The following is a 21,188-nucleotide window of genomic DNA, read 5'->3' as shown; positions in this document are numbered from 1 at the left end:
AGTGTAAAAGTACCGATGATGGAATGTACACACTTGGTTAATGTATCGTTAAAATTTGACATGCAGTTGTTATTGTGGATGTGGAACTATAAGGAAGTTTCACATAATATTGCTGCCATGATATTTTCAGGGATAATCATGTTTGTCGGTATAATCGGAAATGGTTTTGTAGTTTATGCCTACGGTACAAAATTTAAACGAACAACGGCTAACACTTACATTCTTTGGCTGGCTATCTTTGATCTAGCATGCTGTTTTTTAAGCATCCCGTTTGAGATATATGTAATAGGAAATCCAGTGATGTTCGACAATGACATTGCTTGCAGAATCTTTCGAAGCGTTTCCATGTTAACATACGCCTGTGAGGGACTAATGTTGATATGCATTGCTTTAGACAGATATCAGAAAATATGTTCCCCACTACCGTACTCTAATGCGAATCCAAAAATTAGAGTGCTTGTTCTCATCACCACTGCAACGGTAATTTCATGGACAACAGCGTGCATTTATGGTAAATCGACAGTGAGAAACAAATGCATACATAGACTTGTGGGTAGCACATGTTCAGTAGCTGATGATGTTAAATCTTCTATGTTTGTGGGTCTATATTACGGTTTTCTTTTAACAGTCTTTGTGACATCATTGTGCATCCTATTTTATTTATACACAAAAGTGTTTAAACGTATTTCGCAATGGAAGCGATTTCAATTTCAGCTAAAAAGTAGCAATTTGCCTCGAGTTGAAAGTGGACAATCAGTTTCTTCGCAAGGGATCAGCATAAAAAGCAGCCTACATGAAAGTAGGTTTTCTTCCCTATTTTCAATCTCTCGAGATTGTGGTCACGTGATGCTGAATGAGATTCGGTGGAACAGCCACTCTAAACTTCGGAGGAAACCTCAGCTGACTAAAACCACTGTGACACTCTCCGTTGTTACATTGTCTTTCCTTTTTGGCTATTTCCCATATCTTCTTAGTCAGATCCTTCTCAAAAGCTCTGTTGTAAACATTGAAGATCTTTCATTTACTAACAGGGTATTCTATGAAGTTTTGGTAAAGACATACTGCATAAACAATGCAACAAATGCAATAATTTATTTTGTTTATAACAAACAATTTAGGCTAACTATAAAGAAATTGTTCCTGAAATCTTAATATTGAATAATCTTTGAGGTAAAAAAATGTATTGATTTAATTACATAAAAAAAAAGATCAACAACAAATGATCATAAGAAAGAACGATATAATATTTGTTCATAGAATATCTTAATATAAGAATTTCCTAAATTTCTTCCTTTTTATAGAGCTATACTAAATTTTAGAAGTTTTCTTTTGGTAACACAGAGCATTAGATGTATCAGATCATATATAGATAAATAAAGAGGTAGATTGGATACATGTAGGTTGTAATCTGTGTGCTTATTGTGTACTTACTCTTTTTATCTTTAAGTTGATGAAGAAAATTTGAAAAGGAACAAAGCCATAACCTCCTCGTCACCTTTGTGACTGCTTATCATTCAATGTCAATGCTCATTTGTAGACGTGCAAAATTATATATTTTGTCTGTTTATGAAATATGGTCTTTCGCCAAAAAGGGGACAGAACGGGCCTCTATATTCTGTCTTTACAGTGTTCTTTGCCAAAATGGTTTTCGAACGATAACTCGTCTAACACCAAAGTGAGTGGTGAACATGTAGAAGAAAGAAGTTTCTGAGTATAAAACTCTAGTTTAATGGGTTGGGCTTAAACACCCAATTTTACGTTAACGCCCCCCCCCCCCCAAATTCTAGCCAACTCGAGATCAATAATATACCGCCTGTCAATCATTAGAAAAACAAGCTACCAATTTGATTGACAGGCCAGCTTCATGTACCTGTGCTACCCGATAATCGGAGTTTGCATGTTTTGGAGACAATTACCTGGTCACGCGTCAAACACTTTCATGTACCGCGTGAATGAATAGCCGCTTTGTATACATCAAATCGCTATAATATTGGTTGGTAATTATATTTCAAAAATAATTGAGAATAGATAATTTTAAAAACTTTGACCTCATGATTTTTTTTTTCAATCTGCACTGCTGTTTGGTACTTGTAAGCGATATGACGCGTACATGGTGAGATATTTAATTTACTATAATAATTTGACTGTAAAAGAACTTTTTGTGAAATCTTAAAATATTGAAGTAACGTTTCTTGAAGAAAAAAAACATTTGATAGCAAAAGAATATAGTATTATATTAATAAATTTGCCTATTCTCTTTTTTTTGTTTCTTTTCTTTATGAACCTGCACTCACTACTTGCGCTCATATGTTTATAAATGCAAATCCTTTTGCTATGATTGCAGTTCTTTTCTCACACTTGCACAGAAGTATAGCAAGCCCTTTTGCTATTTATTCGAAAAAATAAAAAAAATTCTTAAATTTACAGATATATCTATTATTTTAGAGAGATATCTCTTAAAAAACAGCGATATCTCTCAACATAAAGAGATATTTCTTAACTTTAAGAGATATCTCTTTAAGAAAGAGATATCTCTTTCAATTAGAGAAATATCTCTGACACTTAGAGAGAGACATCTCTTTCATTTAGAGAGATATCTCTTTTACTTTGAGAGATGTCACTTCCACTTTGTTTAAAGAGATATCTCTCTAGGTTATAAAGATATCTCTCTTAGTCAAAAGGATTTAGGCATCTCCATATGATTCAAGGTTCTTTGAAGTCTTAGAAACAGTATTGTAAAAAGTTTACATTTTTACCCTATAAAAGAACAAAAATAAATACAATTCTAGAGAATTCGAATTTCCTGTAATCTAGCCTTAGATATCAACTCTAACTAGCATGAGATGAAATTACAAGTGATCTATGATGTCTTGCAATGATACAGCATGTTTTTACACTATGTATTATATAATAAGTAAATAGAAGAACTAAAATACCTTAATAGTATGAAAAACCTTCAATTTTCTCTGAATGCCTGGATACCTATATTTTTTTTTATCACAAAATATGTTTGTTGATCAATTTTCATTTTAAAAATGCATAACTGGTGTTTTTATTCGTATTTCCTGAAAATAGATATGAAATTTGAAAATTTTCCCTCTATAGTATGATTAACTTTAATGATGAACTTTGGAGAAATACCATGGGTAAATACCCATTATTTTGTGAATTCAAAGACATTTTTGTGAGCATTTTCAATCACTTAACTGCTGATTTTCAGAACCTGGGGATCGGACTATCTTAAGTTACAATCAGTATGGAAGCATTCTCTTTTTTCACACAATAATGTTATTTTTCTCACAGACGTTCAATACTTTGAACGATGGCGTCACAACTGTACCAAAACAAAAATTTACGAGAATTTAAAGACAGTGCGGTTTGTAGCCAGATAACGGGAGTTAAGAAGCAAATGTCATGTATATTGTATGTGATATGGTTTATTGGAAATAAGGTGACGCTTCTAGTTACAGTCTTAAGTCTAAGATTGTACTTAAGTCCTTCGTAAGCATGGTCATAGACTTAAGTACCCTATATGTTACGACCCCCAGGACCCAAGACCATAAACTGAGAATAGACTTAAGTCAGAATTTTGATTTTTAATATCTTGAGTTTTATTTAATGTATTTGCTTAAAAATTTGCAATTTTATAAAACATTTAAATTCAAATATATGATAAAAATTTTGTTTCATTATCAAAATTATTTCAAAAGTTAATTATATTGGAAATCGAAATTTTGAATTAAGTCAGTTTATGGTCTAGGGGCCAGGTCTGCTGATTTTATTGTCGTAAGATTTTTTCCCAGTGAAGACAAACAGTCGTATCTTTATCCAGTTCAGGGTTTCTTTTGAAATTTTTAAAACATAGAAGTAATAAACAACGTTGTTTCAGTGACAATGGTGTTATAAACAACATAAGCTCTGCAGACATATTTACCATGACCCTCTATTGGGCAACATGGAATATGTCTGCAGCTAATGTTGTTCATAACACCATGTTCACTAAAAAATGTTTTTCATTTCTTAAACGAAAGCTCTAAACACTGCTCGCTGAAAAGTTCTAATTCAATCCTAGTCTAATGCCTAAAGTAATTGAAAATATAATTTGCATGTATTTTCCTGATCAATTGAACAACTGTGATTTCCGTTCAATAATACTTTTTTGTGTTTCAACATTTTTCCTGGGGAACTATGGCAGGTACCGTATGTTGAATTTTTATAGCAAACATTGAATGGTAACATGTATAAGGATTTTGATGATAATGAATTTTTAGCTCTACTCTTTAAAACATGTGATAAAACGTGTATGTATCATTCATCTGTCCTCTAAAAAAAATTTAATTTTTTTTTATTATTATAAGTGGAAGCTTTTTCAAAATTAAATATGTGTTGTAGTATCATATAGGTTAATTCAGATTTAACAAATGTATAAGAATATTTAAAAAGAAAAGAATCTCGAGATTATATAGTTTTCAATTACAGCGACAACAGTATTTATTCAAATTGTTAATACATTAATACATGTATAGGTATATATAAGGACAATTCTACGATTGTATAAAGTTTACATAAATTACTAGTAGATGTAAACTAGGACGATTACAGTAGTTTAAAAGTAATGCAAGTGATCATTCGATTTCAAGTAAATTGTGACAATAATGTTTCTTAAAATTGAAAATTGATCCTCAAAAATAGATATCCGTACAACTGAATCCGAACTTTCTATCCTTCAGTTTTCAGTAGACCGAAAGTGATACAAGAATTAGACAGACTTCATGAAGAACTGTTTTGGTTCCATCTGTCAAATCTTATAACAATATAGTCTTTGTTTGTAAGGCATATTATTAGAACTCATTTAAGGTGGACTTCCACCTTTAAAAAGATGAAATTCTTTAAAATTACAATGTACCTTTCAGTTTTAGATACTTTTGATATTCCAGTCTATAGAAGTTTGATTTACGGCACCTATACTGTATTCATACTTACCTGGATTCCAAAACATTAAAAAAAAATCTTTACAAACAAAGATATATTATTGCAGGGTCCAGTAAATGTTCAACAAAGCTCATTCCGGTATCATTACTCCTTACCAAAATATTAACTGCTGTGGAGGCTAAACTTCAGACTTACTGTGCTACAACATATTCAAGAAGTTGTGTAAATCAAATGTGGATTCTAAAAAACTTCGAAGAACTTTTGAAAATTTTAAAATCTCAAAACTTTTCAAAAATCAATAGCATCAAAACATATGACTTTTTTTTATACAAATATTCCTCACGATAACTTAAAGAGCAGACTTTTTGCATCATACTAGACAACTGGTTTGAACATATTTTATTGTATAAATAATATACAAATGGTTTGAACACAAGTTCTAACAACTTACGAGGTTCTCACCATAAATGGATACAACTGTCAAGGTCTATATATAGAGAAAAAAAATATTGATATATACAAACATATTTGTTTTAAACATACATTCATTACATGATAAATATATAACTAACTAGAGTTTTAGTGTAAGGCTGTAATAATTAATTGAATCTTCCAGAATCTCGAGCAAGTTACACACCTACACACAAAGTAAAAAGTTCCAATTGCGGCTCTATATTGCTCTATGCTGTTACCCATTGTCTATAATGTCAGGTCTAAGGACATTGAATTTGCCGCAAAACGGAAAATTATGTAAAAAATGTACACGATATGCATAAGGTCTAAGAGTTGGTTTTGTTTGTTTGTAATAACTGTGTTGACAGTTGTAGATATATAAAACTGTGGATGTTTTAAAAACAGAAAATTGGAAACAAATAAACAGCATTTCACATACAAACAGAAAAAATATGAACAAAAACAGAAGAAAATCTACAATACAAATTTGTTTGGGAAGCGACTCATCTACAAGTGAGTTCCCAAACAATACATGACAATATATCAGGATATAAGACAACGTAATGACATGCAACATTCAAAACTGATATAATTATGTACAAGGGTCCGTAATAAGTGAATTATATACTTTAAATTAACTGGGATTGATTTAGCTATATCTGTGAATTGCCCACGTACATCTGTAATTGCACTGATGAAATGTTTAATTTTGTGATATAGCGGGTTGATGGTTGATACATATCTAGGAATTGGCTGTATCGGCGGCTCTTGTGCTGTCCACCGGTTCGTCTTTATTATTTTTTACAACGTCGGAGAACGAGTTACGTTTGGTTTGATCACTGATAGCTGGTTCGCTTGTTTCGTCCGTGTCTGTTTCACAGTCACTGTTCACTTGTTCGTTAGTGTTAAGTGCGTCTAGGTCATCTTGTGACCTAATAGTCACTCTTTTGTCATCGTTTGTTTTGATGTAAATTTTGCCGTCTGTGGTCCAGCATCCCTTTACTATCTGGTTTCGCAGCGCCTGTCTAGCTTTGGCATATAGGATTGCACGCCGCTGAGTAAGGGCTTCATTGATATAAATTTTGTAACCATTGTCTTGATTTGTGTTGAACCCTTTAAGGTTGGATTTGTTTTTGTAAATTGTAGCTTTGTCATTATACCGTACAAACCGAACTATGATATCCCTTGGTCTATCCTGGCGTGGTGGGCCAAGTCGGTGGGAGGTACTGATTGCAAATTTGTCCAGTTTCTCGACACCTACTGGTAGAACTAATTTATTTGTTATGTTTAAAATGATCTCATCTGTGTTTTCATTGTCTCTCTCCGGAATTCCGGAAAATTTTAAACAGGTTTTTCTGGAATATTGTTCCAAATCATCGAGACGAGATTCTAGATCTGTAGTTTTAGCCTTAAGTTCTCTAACTTCGGTTGATAATTCCTTGAGAATACAATTTTTTATTTCGGGTTTGTCCAGTATAATGCTTGTGGCCTGTTTAAGTAGTTCTTTGTTACCAGATAGATTGTCTAAAAGGTTACTGAGCTCAATCAGGTCTTGTGGAAGATCAGAATCTGAATTTGAACTAGGTCTGAATCTTTTCGATGACTTAGGTTTATGTGATGACCCTTGAGTAGAGAACAGGATAGAAGCGGAAGGATCAGAATGAACATTTGATGATTTGTTACCTCTGTTACCGCTATTGCCTCTGTTTGAGCTTTTATTTGTTGAATAGCCTCTTCCACCCATCATTAATTTTCATAAGATACACACAGATTTAACATAGAGTCACACAGTCACAAATAGATTTGGGTTTGCTAACAATACACAAATAAACTCGTTTGTATTTGTAAGCGATGATGCCGTTTGTACTTGTAGTGAACTGTACTCAACGGTGACCGTTGACCATCTCAACAACATTTAGGCTTTAAAATACAAGTTTTAGCATCTGTGCCTTGACTTTTCTGATCATATACAGTTACAAGATACATTTGTTACCTGTGACACTGATTCACTATGTGATCCATGATTTTCCTTTTGAAAAATTCACATATTTTACGGACCGACAAAAACTGTCGCCTACACCATGTCGTCACGTGACTTCATTTCAAGACAACTGCTTCCTCGATAAAAATGGAACTTGTAAATTTCCATTCATTTTCAATCTTGTAATCATCTACAAAATTACATCTTAAAAATCACTCTGATTCTACATACAAGTACTCTGAAGTTGATATTAAAAAGATGCTGGAGTTTTTCATTGACAATATCTATGTAGTCTTTGGAGACCAGGCTCTGGGGCCATAAAACTTATACAAGCTTACATTTGATCTCAGTCTCACTTTACTAAATGGAAATGAAATATATAGTGGAAAAGTGAAAGTGAGCTCAAAAGTGAGCTCATTTAAGTTTCATGGCCCCGGAGTCAGGTCTTCTAACAATCTGTTGGAATCCCCATGCTCTTCCAAAAATCTGTTGGAATTTCAATAAGCACTAATTGTGCTCCCTTACTAGCCGACCTGTTTTCTATAGAAGCAGTGGACAACTCGACATTCAGATATATCGATGACGTTTTATCAATTAACAATAGTTACTTCCATTCATGTGCCATCTCGATATATCGAAGTGAACTTGAAATAATAATAATAAAAAAAAGACACCACAGAGTCTACCACATCTGTTTCATTTTGGATGTTTTACTGACTATATACGATAAGGGCCAACTAACACCTAAATTGGAAATTGGAAAAGTTTTGAATGATTTCTGCGATATGCAAAACTATGCTTCCCACAAATTTTGCAAACAGACTATATCAGTGATTATTCTATTTTAATTTTATCTTTCACAACTGTGCTTTTATCTTTCAAAGTTTGAAGAGTTATGTTATTTTCCCTCACAATTTCGGAGAGAGATGCTCATCAAGAGTTCCCTTCAAAGTTTTTTGTTAAGGTCCTTTTCTTCGTTTCAAAACGCGAAAAAATTTAAATAGTCTCATATGCCTTCAGGTTTTAGACGCTCCAAAACACCGGAAACGTCAAATATTTTAGATATGATTTTATTCAAGACAAATGCCTTCATGAGAGCCCTTGCTGGCTTTGTGAATTCCCTTTTTATGAAGGCTTTTATCGGCAGTGCCTTCTGACATACATGATAAATAACATAATTATAGCGTCAAACATTGCACACAGAAAATTAAAAATTGTAGTAAATTCTTACGTATGCATTTATATAACCGAAGGAATAATGCATGTAAAGGTTCGTTTTTAATTATTATGCTCTTCTTCTTAAGTGAAGCAAATTTATCAATTCCGTAATAATGTAACTAGAACTGAACAATTTTTCTACCCAGTATTGCTAATTAACTTTTATGTCTGCAACTAAATACTGCCTTCCAACATTAGCAATTCTTATGTCCTGACCACAGGAGATGCTGTTACTGGAATTCTTTGACAATACAGTGAAGCTACCTTTGCTTTCAGTGCAAGAAATAAAGCTTTTGTATCAATTCCATCCTTATCAGAAAATAAATCAAGTTGATTACTATTTCATATATGAAAATGAAAGTATGATGAAATGAAACAGCAAAGAAAAATACACAGACAGGTTTGTATTACTGAAGACATTCAGTAAAGTATATACAAGGTCGATATTTTTGCATTTTTATTTGCTTTGTCATTTAATTACGCATTGGTCTTCTTATCGCATGGTTAGCGAACAGAAGGCATTTAAATTGTTTTTTTTTAAAGGAGGGTATTCCTTATTTAAAACCCCGTTTGCTATCTGTAGAAAATGGCGTCCTTATGCAATATTTGGTATTGGAATATTTCATATCCGTTAGAATATTTACCAAGACTGAAAATTTTAGAACAACCTTTTGGGGAAATAACACGTGATAACAGATCTCAGCTTGGTAAAACTGTTTACGAGATTTTTCAGACTCTTCAACAATCACCCATTGTTGCAGTCTTCAGTCCAAGTGAAGAATATGAAAAGTACTATGACTTTTTACCAGATAAAAAGTTTGTTTCAGAAAAAGATTGTGTGGATGCTAATGGAATTAAACAAGTAACAAGGAGATTGAATTTGGCCGCGCAGTACGTTCCTCAGTTGTATATAGTTGTTATCAAAGCTTGTCGTAGAATCGAGTTGAATGGACTTGCAATCCAGATGTGTAGGGATGTAAGTCACTTTTCAATTTTCATATCATGAATTTAGGCATCAAAAAGTTTGTCGTTTAATTAATTTTTTAAAAATTATTTTTGTAGTCTATCTTGATCCTGAATCTTCTAAGTGATTCTATTGAGGACTTGGAAAAGATTGTTTACATTATTGATATGCATATTGACAACGAACTTCATGTTCCTTCAAACAATGTAAATTTACACCATATCCGGAAGACACTTGCTTTAGAAATAGGACGCACTATGAATGATGTAGGCAAGAAACTGATAACCAGAGTTTTTATCCAAGGGGAGAGTGGTATTACTGGTAGGATATCAAGAATACTTGAGGGCCGATTTGTTGCAAATGCTACCAACGCCATCACTTATGTTTGGAACTCTTTTGGAAGAAGCATGGAAAGCTTTCAAAATGTGTGTGATAAAGATTGTTCGGAAACCATTCTTTCTCATTTTAAAAGAAATGAACAGTTGATAAATTCTCGATTTTTACAATTATTACCAGATGAAAAGGACCTAGATAGAATCAGCCAAACAACTGCATCCATGCTAGCTAAAGAAATGAATCAAGCCTTTGTTATTCTGATGAATACCATCATGTCAAATGACTTATTTTGTTTTTCAAATCATGAAGTGCCACTGAATAGAATAAAATACAGGATTAAAGATCTTGTAAAACATGTTTTAAAGACAAAGCTTTTGTCCTCGCATAAGCCTCTGACATTTGTTTTATCAGATTTCACTGAAAATATGGCTGGACAGTCAATGATACATTTCTTTGAAATGAAGTTCTGTAAAGAATGGAAAGAGTGGATTGCAATCAAATCAAATCATATAAGAGAGACAATCAATGAACTTCGAAAAGCTATCACCGAGCAACAAAATGTACTTGATGAACAAATTCCTTTTGAAATTCAGCTTGCTCTTGGGAGGTTAGTGAAAAGTCAGACAATAAAATTTAAGCTTTTTGCCCAAAACATTATTTACAGTGTTTAATTATCACAAGTAATTAGCAAAGGGGAATAACTTCTCTCAGTAGAATACAAATTAATAGAGCCCTTTCCAGCACCAGAACCCTTGAGAAGTGGTCCAGAATTTCAAACATCCGGTAAAGTAGCATTGCTTGTTACAATTTTATACTACAAGATGTTCAGGAGAAAATTTTAAAAGAAATGATGCATTTTCATGATAGATTTACATTTTCATAGCCCTGTCCAAACACCGGAACTCCTGATCCCGTGGCCATGAAATTCTCAATTTTTGAAGAGGCACACTTGCTCATCATAACTATGCACTTAATTTGTTTGTTTAATACAGTAAAACACGTTTATAGGGAAGTGTCAGGGTCGAACAATGATTCGTTATAAATATAATTCGTTTTACTAGTATTCGTTTAGTTTCAAATACTTTTTAAAACCTCGGGTAATGAAAATCACTTCATTATAAGCATGAATTCATTCTAAACGTATTTTTGTTTGCTTAATATCCAGGAGCAGAGGAAAAGATTTTCAGGGAAATAATGTATATTCACTATGTAATCAATAGAACCCCGCCCAAACACCAGAACCTTTGACCCAGGGGCCATGAAATTCACAATTTTGGAGGAGGCACTCTTTCTAATACTAACTATGCACTAAGTTTTGTTTACTTATTACTCAGTAGTAGAAAAGATTTTTAAAGAAAGAATGCCCATCCTAACTCCAGAACCTATGATAATGAGGCCATGAATTTCAAAATTTTGGTAGAGGGCTCAATGCTTAATATAATTATGCCAACAATTTGACTGCTTGATGTCCAGGAGTAAACAAGATTTTTTAAAAATTGCATTAATTTTGGTGGTTTTAGCCTAACCCTTCAGGATCCGGGAAGGGGGGGGGGGGCATTAATTTCACAATTTTTGCTCCCCTATATCCATAGATGCTATATGCCAAAATTGGTTGAAATTGCTTTTCCAGAGAAGAAGTTGAAATTGATTTAGCGGTCCCAGAAAAGAAGTTGAAAATGTTCAAATGTTAACGGATAGCAATAAGTCACCTGAGTGACTCAGATGACCTAAAGATGCATCATGTCTCTTTCGCTTTCTGATGAATTTCAACCAAATGACTGATTTTTAAATCAGAATTCATTTAAGTGTACATGCTTTATTATCAGATACAAAGAAATCCGTTCCTTGAAAATAACGCCTCGAGCACTAACGCTCAAAGTGACCAGTAAAGATTACTCGAATAAAGAGAAGAGACAATTCCTCGAAGACCATGTCAAAAATCTGATGAGAGAAATGTGGCAAGAATTCAAGGGAAATCTCAGAATTGTCCAATTTCGTAAAGGTACAACACTAATGACAAAACTAGAATCTGGGTGCACTATATGCATTAAAAAGAACATTCAGGGTGATCTGGGAAGAGGAATCGGGTGTGTCTTCGGTGAAGGTTCCAAGCAAAGAAAATTCATCTTTACTTGCTCTCATGTTGCACCTCCGGAAGAAAGAGTTTATACCACAAACAAAGAGTTCATAGGGAAATCCCAAAGGCGCTATAGCATAGAATCATCCGATGATATCACGGGAGCTTTTCTGGATTTTGCGGCGATTAAAGTCTCCTCCAAATCAAATGTAACATTGTCCCAAAGTATGTATCATCCGCTTGGGAAAACGCCAAACGTACGGATTTTCAGTGGCAATTACCAAAGCTTACGTGACAAAAAGTTGTATTTGTACAAAACTTCCGAGCAATATCCAGTCTTTGTCGTCTACGAGGGAGAAACATATGAATCGGTTGAGAGTGGGTCGTCAGATTCAGAAAATGAATCTTTTGCAGGGGCGTCTGCAATGAAGCCCCCTCTGAAGCCTTTCACAACTGGCTCCCGGTTCAGAAGGAGTGATACCATTCGTTACTTAGACGGCCATAAAGAAAACAAAATTCAAAGAGGTGACAGTGGTTCTGCGATTTGTTATTACGATTTTGAGAGTGGGGATGTTGTAATTGCATTTCTTTTAATAGGAAGTAATGAGGAAGGTGATGAAGAGGAGTTCCTTTGCTGTCGATTTAATGAATGTTTACAATGTTTAAAACTTCAAGATCCGTCCATGAGACTTCTTCGTACATTGGTATAGTTATAGTTAAATAGTAGTTAGTTAATCCTGGTGCCTATCATATCGTCTCGAGGCATCAGGCGCTATCAGCTTCCTCGCGTACACAATTAAGGATCCCAGCGTACTAGAGTTATATCTTCCTTGATGGAATCCGTATCTGGAACTCCCCGCAAAAGCAGAGCATGCAACATACCTGTCCGTATGTGTCGGATTTTTAAACTGCAATGTGAATACATCTCTTGAAATCATACCCTGGCTGCACCTGTACAGTCTTGTTTATATCTCATGCGTCGGTACGAGAATACACTATTAGGTAGTAGATTTGTACCAGATGGGAAGAGGAAAAAGTTTTTAGAGAGTCGTGTAATAAACGATGTATCTGAAGGCCTTCGAAGAAAAAGAACTTTAAACTGTATAGATGGAAAGAACTAGCTTTTAGTAATTTTGAATAAAATTAAAGGTTTTAAAAATTTTGCGCATGTCTTATTATGTCTCCTTTGATTCACTGCTACCTTACGTAAACAGTTAGACCTTCATCACATTCGCAACAAACTTTACTCTGTCCCTTTGAAAGTGTTAAATACTAGTAGTTTATTTGTAAAAGTCAAGGAAAGTCCATATTTGGATTCTTTGACACCAGAATACAGGCTCGGATCTTGCAAACCAAAGCCTCTTTTAACCGCCACGCTTCACGAAGGAAAATACTGCTAAAACAACTCGTTTGTTCCTTAAAACATGCCAACAAAGGAATTGACACAGTTATTATAAGGAATATTTTTTATCAATAAAGGGTCCAGTCTTGTATTCCACCATATTTCAAGTTCAAGTCCACATCGACAATTGCTTCCAAACTTTATTATAACGAAAAAAAAACAACTCAAATGTGCCTATATATTGAACATCTGATACATAATCCTCCAACGTGTTCATATTTTCCTTCACTCTACAACTATAGTCCTGCTGGACACGTTATTACTGTTGACGTTAATAATATAGTTAATAATGCGTAAGTTATTATAAAAGGGCCAAAATTTAGGATCTTTCAACTGGGGTCATAATTTCATAAATATTATGAATTCTGTGGAAGATTACGCCAGACGATGGGCCAAATATGAAAAAGGAGACCTCGACACTTTGACAGAATGGATTAAATGTATCAGATGGATGTTGAAATCTCGCATTAAACGATTGAGGGGCAATATGAAAACCATCAATGCTTCTGTCTTCCACAATGAAAAAAAGAAACAAGAATTAAGTTACACTATCAGTATGTACTGGTCCCAGCGGACAAAGCAAGAGCAACATTGTCTTTCTTTGTGAGGTTCATTATTTGACTGTATTTTTAAATGTATTTAGAGGAACTAAGATTTAATTTTGCAATGGTAATCCAGTTTATACCCATAGCTCCCTTTCTAAGGAGTAAATTCTTCAAAACCATGATGTCAGTTTTAAATATTATTAATAATCCCAACATTCAAAATGAATTTGAATTACCATACCTATACTGGATTTCAAAACTCCGTAAAATCCTTACAAACAAAGATACATAGCAGGTTCCAGTAAATGTTCTACCAAGGCTCTTTCTTTACTCAGCTAAATAATGAGCTAGTTAGATAGTTGTGTACGGAAGCCGGTAGGTGCCAGGTAAAAAAAATATTTTATCTGGCGGCCGCCAGATAAGTTTCTGGCGGCCGCCAGATAAATAACTGGCGGCCGCCAGAAACCTATCTGGCGGCCGCCAGAAACTTATCTGGCGGCCGCCATATAATTTTCTGGCGGCCGCCAGATAAAAAGATCTGGCGGACGCCAAATAATTATGTGGCGGCCGCCAGATAACTTTCTGGCGGCCGCCAGATAAATATTTGGCGGCCACCAGAAAGTTATCTGGCGGCCGCCACGTAATTTCTGGCGGCCGCCAAAAAACTTTATGGCGGCCGCCAGATAAGTTATCTGGCGGCCGCCAGATCTTTTTATCTGGCGGCCGCCAGAAAATTATTTGGTGGCCGCCAGATAAGTTTCTGGCGGCCGCCAGTTATTTATGTGGCGGCCGCCAGATAAAATATTTTTTCCACCTGGCACCAACCGGCTTCCGTAGTTGTGAGCTAAACAGGTGGAGAGAAGGAGATTTTCGAAGAATTTCTGCATTTTTATTATTAGTATATGATCTATAGTGCTCCAACCTAACACCAGAATCCTTGACCCTGAGGCCATGATCTTCACAATTTTAGTCAAGGGCTTGTTGCTTGCTATAATCGGGCCAACAATTTGACAGCTTGACATCCAGAAATAAAGAAGACTTTTGAAGATAGCATTAATTTTGATGGGTTTGGCCCCACCCCTCAGGCCTCTGGGGGCAGGGACCATGAAGTTCACAATTTTTGTTTCCCTTTACCTGTAGATTCCATATACTACAAATCACTAAATTTTCACAACACCTGGTTTTTGTGAAATAGGTCTTTGATATTTATAAGACAATTTTTCATGAACCCTGGTAAATGTTTTCTATTATAACTTTACAAATTAATATACTAGTATGCGCGAGAATAAAATTTTTGCAAGCAAACCATCTCAGGAAATATACTGTATAAGTGGAAATTTTAGTGAGATGCAAATTTAGAGATTTGTCCCTAAAAATCAGTATTTAATTTTAGCAAGAATAAATATTCCTGATTTCATGGTGCGTAGAAAGAATATTAAGGTATTGTGAATTAAAAGTGATTGACAGAACCAGATTTAGTTGAAACCGATTCAATGGTTCAAGAGAAGTGAATATGTTCAAAAGTTTATGACTGACGCACGGCAACAGAAAACAGATTCTGGTGACCAAAAGAGTGTTTTTTTAATACAGGTATGAACAGTTGGACCACTGCAGCTTTTTTTTCAAAATTTGCTTAATACGCCTGTTACATTTTTTTCTGCAATGTCACAATCCCATTATTAATACAGAAAGAAAGTGCATGTATTTCATTGTTTAAATAACTTTAATACATGGAACTGAGTCCAATAATTAGTCAAACTTTAGATATGGGTAAATTTTTTTGTGATAAGAAAAACCCTTGATTGAAGTCCCCTGTGATCTGGAAGATCTTTATTTGACAGTTACCTTTGATATATTCTTTTCCTAAAGCAGCATGACACCTTACACTAGTGACTATTTTTATTAAAATTGTAAGTACGGTAAAACTAAAAGCTGAGAAGAGCAAAATTATGTTCCAGGCTTGGCAACACCACAGAGAAACTATACATGCTCTAGAGACAAGGAATTAACAAGAGATTACTCTGATAATCATTACTGGAAGGACTCCACTTCCAGCCAAGGAAGAGCTTTGTCCAATACAATTAAGGTCCATCATCCCTCTGCTCACTCTTATAAAATTATTCCTTAACGCTGATGATTTTCAAAAGGAAAACTCTAATTTATAATAAAATTACACATAATCTCAGCAAACCTTGCAGGGCAAAATTTGACAGAAATGGCTTGTAAACTTGACAATTTCATAAAGGAACAATAGTAATTTATACCAGTTAGGGTTATCTCTCTTATCAGAGTATCGATGAACCTTAAATGACTCTGACATACATTATTTTTCACTCCATAAGATCACTAAATAATTCTTTCTTTTGCAGGCAAACAATGTATGCAGTTTTATTCATGATACTCTACATATAAATAGCATACAAAACAATCAAGACTTTCACAGAATAATAACTTGGTACTATTAGACTTGTAGCACAGTTCCATTAAGAGTTGATGTGATCCATTAAACAGACATAAACTACTCTCTATCAAACATACTGCATCCTGGACTGGAGTTTTTTCTTTGTGTCCTCTTGGTCAATTTGTTCCACAGTCAATAAAGATAGTCCTAATTGGTCCTCCTGTCAAAAATACTCATGAATATTATTAAAAATACTCAAATTTGGCTTAATTAAAATGCGTATTACATTTTTTATCTTGTTGCATGTTTGATATACATGTGTATGTACTCCAAAGAAAGACTGAGCCATCTGACTGAGAAATTGTTTGATGTACATGTACCTACCCTGGAGAAAGGCTGAACCATCTGTTTGAGGAATTGTTTCATATACATGTACCTACCTTGGAGAAAGGCTGAACCATCTGTTTGAGGAATCGTTTGATATAAATGTACCTACCCTGGAGAAAGGCTGAACCATCTGTTTGAGGAATCGTTTGATATACATGTACCTACCCTGGAGAAAGGCTGAGCCATCTGCCTGAGGAATCGCTTGGCGACCTGGACGGCCTCATCTGTAGACAGGTTACACAATCCATCCTTCAGGTGCTCCTGTATCCATCGAGGAATCTTACTCCTCTTGTCTGCTCGAGCAAATCTCTGTTATATTTTACAGGAATTCATAACAATGATTGGATGTACTTGGTATACAGAATTTTTTTTTATGCAGGAAACAATATGTTATATTTTGGTATTATTTCACTACGTAAGTCTTGAAAATCAATTCTAATAGTTTTCAAGTGCTTTATTGGAAGCCATTGAATTTCATAGGGAATTCTGACATTACAGCATTATTCAAAGATTTTTCCATAATGTCATTTTCCACAAAAAAATGATTCTTGTTTCATAATATTAAATAATTTAAGAATTCAGAAAAACATACTTTATCTGCAAACACCATGATACCATAGTCTGTCTTTCCTCTCAGGGCCCTGCCTACACACTGTGCTGCATGTCGCATGGCATCAAAAGTCAGGAAGTCATTCTCTCTGATCTGATATTGGTCACGTAGGTACTCTAATCGAGCCTAGAAAGGCAAATTATGATGTTGGTCATGCAGGTACTCTAAAGGAGCCATAAAGAGATCACTATATTGGTCATGAAGGTATTTTTAATCAAGCCTACAGAGAAATCATAATACTGAACTTGTACATGTAGGTATTCTCACCAAGCCTAGAGAGAGAAATCAGGATATTGGTTACACAGGCACCCTAACTGAGCCTATAGCAAGAGAAATTATGATATTGGTTACATAGGCACCCTAACTGAGCCTATAGCAAGAGAAATCAGGATATTGGTTACATAGGCACCCTAACTGAGCCTATAGCAAGAGAAATTATGATATTGGTTACATAGGCACCCTAACTGAGCCTATAGCAAGAGAAATTATGATATTGGTTACATAGGCACCCTAACTGAGCCTATAGCAAGAGAAATCAGGATATTGGTTACATAGGTACTTTAATTGAGCCCATCCATCTTGTAATGACGAAAGCTGTGTTGTGAATTTGATTTTCTCTCATGTATCGCAAAAGTCTGCGCCCTGTCCCATGTTCACAATCATCATGATAATTTTCGTGCACGGTACCATCTACTGTAGAAAATCTATAAACTAAGATGCGATTATCTGCACTTGCTGCATATGGATCTATTAAAACCTTGCTGTACATATTCTTGACATCCTCCACAGTCTTAACTCGAGCACCGAAAGCCATAAATTCCGAGCCGTCCTTTTTGATGGGGTCCGAGTTTTTTGTCTCAACTGAGTCTAGATGTTCTGTCTCTTCAGGCGTTACCAATAAGGCGTCCGCATTTGATAGAAATGGTATGTCATCTTTATAACTGGAGCCATTGGGCAAGATGATCTGATTCTTTTGAATCTTAACAGTGATGTTTTGGCTGCGCAAAGACTCTGCTGTATCATAAACCCTGTTTCGAGCGGATACAATGGATGCAGGTTGTTGTGTAGTAATAAAGAAGGGTAATGGTTGTTTGGCAATTTTCTTTAGCTTTTGGGCATTAAGAATTGTGTTAATTTTACTACGGTCGGTCAACTTTGCAGTAATGGATACAGGTCGGTCAGAATTGTATTGTGGGCGTGCCCCATTCCTATGAATCCTTACAAAACTAACATCCACCCCTAGAAGTTCTTTAAAAGTTACTGGCATTGATGTGGGTAGGTCCTCATTGGGTTCGTAAGGATAATTGTGAATAAGGATATTGTCTCGCATAGACCTTGACCTAAGATCCGTAACCTCGTGTTCCATAAGAGACATTTTTCTGTCCATTCGAATTACAACTGACCGTAGTAATTCCAGTTCTCTCCGCAGTTGAGTGTTTTCTTGACGTAGCAAAGATATGTCATCATAATTGCTCTTGCTTTGTTCTGCAACGTATTTTAATTTTGAAATTACGCTCTGATCACCCTCCCATAGATCATTTCTTATAGCTTCAACAGTTGTTTTAATGTCATCAATAGAGCGAGACTGAGAGCTGTCAACAATAGACCGATTAACGGTTGTTTCTTCTATCGGTTCGCTCTCACTTTTTTTACTGGGAGAACTAGGCGACTTTGTGTTACCTGGATTCTTCTGTGAACACTCCTCAGTCTGTTTTTTAGAACTTGCCCCGGTTTTCCTTCTCGTGTCTGACGGCATTGTAAATGCAGAAATATGCACAAATATCACAAATAACACTCTCCAGGCACAAAAGGACACAATAAACCAAGGTACGAATATTAAATCCTTCTAAAAATGCCCTAAATTGACCAAAAACTCTGGAGCTCAAATTAAGCCGCCATACCCTTAGATGTCACGTGACTTTTCTGAGCCTATAGCAAGAGAAATTATGATATTGGTTACATAGGCACCCTAACTGAGCCTATAGCAAGAGAAATCAGGATATTGGTTACATAGGCACCCTAACTGAGCCTATAGCAAGAGAAATTATGATATTGGTTACATAGGCACCCAAACTGAGCCTATAGCAAGAGAAATTATGATATTGGTTACATAGGCACCCTAACTGAGCCTATAGCAAGAGAAATCAGGATATTGGTTACATAGGTACTTTAATTGAGCCTTGAAAGAAATTATAATATTGGTCACATTTGTACTCTAATCGAGACAAGAAAGAGAAATCAGGATATTGGTTATGTAGGCACTCTAATTAACCATGGAAGAGAAATTATGATATTGGTCACATAGGTACTATAACCAAGCTTAGAAAGAGAAATCATAATATTGGCTTTGTAATTACTCTAACCGAGTCTAAGAAGAGAAATTGTGATATACATCCAAATGGTACCTTAAATAGCCAATTATCCTAAAACAAGCAAGCTAGTATAAACCCTGGCACAATTCAATGGACATTGACTTTATATACTCCTTAAATGCTATTAATGATAAGAAATTAATGAAAATATATTACAAGAACTTGTTTTGACATAAAGCTGTACTCACACATATTTTATATTGAAACATATAACGTTATTCCAATATTCTACTAAAACTATAAAATAACATTGTACTCATAACAACTCTTGCGTCTACCATACCAGTTCTGAAAGGTGCTTAATATATATTATTATACTTTCATGTTAAATACTAAAATCTGATTGGTTTAGACGCAGTTAACAATCCATAATAATACCCTCAGCATTAGCAACACACTTGACAACGGGTAACATTATGAAAATGTCACATGCGTTCAAATCATGCGCGTACGGTTCACCGTAGAATTCTCAAAACATCAGTTGTGCGTTTGAAAGAAGCCGAATAAACGACGTCAATAAAAGCTTGCGTCCGATGTAGCATACTTGAAAACAACAAACGACAGACGAAACATCCTTGCGAGTGCAAACTTTAGATGATAAAGGACTTTTTGAGTAGCAAACAAACAATAAAGAGGTTGGTAAATCTTTTCCGAAGCTTTCTTATCGAGAAAAATAGAAGCGGGGAGTTTGAAAGCTTTCTAAGCATGAACTTAACGACGATCTCCGAATTTTTTTATGACATCCGAAATCAATAAGACATTCAGTATAATAAAATAAATAGTGCACGTTTTTGAGGGTAACAGTTGAAATTGACACCCCTCGGAAAACCATTGTCAACCTCCGCTGACACGTCAGTTGACAATGGTTTTTCTTGGGGTGTCAATTTCAACTGTTACCCTCAAAAACGTGCACTATTTATATAATAAAGATGAACAAAATTAACATTTCTGAAGAGAGAAAATTAGAAAATGTAAATATAAGCATTGAACTCTTATAACAGCACCTGATTATCTTACCACTCTCATGCACAATATTCAATTTGTTGGCACGGCCAGGTGCTCAAAAACAAGAATTCAATGTCTAATTGGCTTCCACATGAAGAGAAAAACCATTCAAGACTGGAATACCTTTAAAATTTTACTCTGTGTATAAACGTATGGAACTCCAAACATAATGACAGCTCTCCCAAAATGATGGTCTGTAATAAAATCAAACAAAAAGAAATGTAAAATCATGAAGACCAAGATGTGTGGAAACTGACTGTGGAGGGAGTAAGAGTTAGCTCCCTTATTACACTCTCGGCATCTCTCCACATACAGTTATCTTTGTAAAGTTTGGGGAATTGATAACAGTTTTATGGTGGTGGGGGATTCATTATATTCAGCTGTGTTTTTATAAGTGGATACAGTCTATTGCATTTCACTCCTTCAGTGATATACAGTGTATGCAATAAAATGCACATACTATATTGTTTAACAATTGTTTGATATATGCAACTTTGCATTGTCT

General features: G+C 34.9%; 2 protein-coding genes across 2 annotated transcripts in view; both read right to left on the bottom strand.

The window, feature by feature from the left end:
• Positions 1 to 16,279: 16,279 nt before the first annotated feature.
• LOC133181951 (general transcription and DNA repair factor IIH helicase subunit XPD-like) overlaps positions 16,280 to 21,188 on the bottom strand; it is a 33,563-nt gene continuing 28,654 nt past the window's right edge. The window contains exons 32-35 of the mRNA XM_061316606.1: positions 20,807 to 20,877; positions 17,289 to 17,432; positions 16,862 to 17,005; positions 16,280 to 16,529 (exon numbers count right to left, since the gene is read on the bottom strand). Of these exons, the coding sequence (XP_061172590.1) occupies positions 16,437 to 16,529; positions 16,862 to 17,005; positions 17,289 to 17,432; positions 20,807 to 20,877 (452 nt within the window). The 3' untranslated portion in view covers positions 16,280 to 16,436. The remainder of the gene's footprint in view (positions 16,530 to 16,861; positions 17,006 to 17,288; positions 17,433 to 20,806; positions 20,878 to 21,188) is intronic.
• Positions 17,854 to 19,062, bottom strand: LOC133184005 (uncharacterized). Its single transcript, XM_061318879.1, has one exon. It carries the CDS (start codon positions 19,060 to 19,062, stop codon positions 17,854 to 17,856), a length of 1,209 nt encoding a protein of 402 aa, XP_061174863.1.

This window comes from Saccostrea echinata, unplaced genomic scaffold (assembly GCF_033153115.1).
Source record: "Saccostrea echinata isolate AGI-Se365-2 ecotype Australia unplaced genomic scaffold, CSIRO_AGI_Sech_v1 ptg000009l, whole genome shotgun sequence".
Lineage (NCBI taxonomy): Eukaryota > Metazoa > Mollusca > Bivalvia > Ostreida > Ostreidae > Saccostrea > Saccostrea echinata.
This window is presented reverse-complemented; position numbering and strand designations above follow the sequence as displayed.

Bases quoted from the DNA above. Each gene is read 5' to 3' on its own strand.
- LOC133184005 (XM_061318879.1), bottom strand. From the start codon at position 19,062: ATGCCGTCAGACACGAGAAGGAAAACCGGGGCAAGTTCTAAAAAACAG.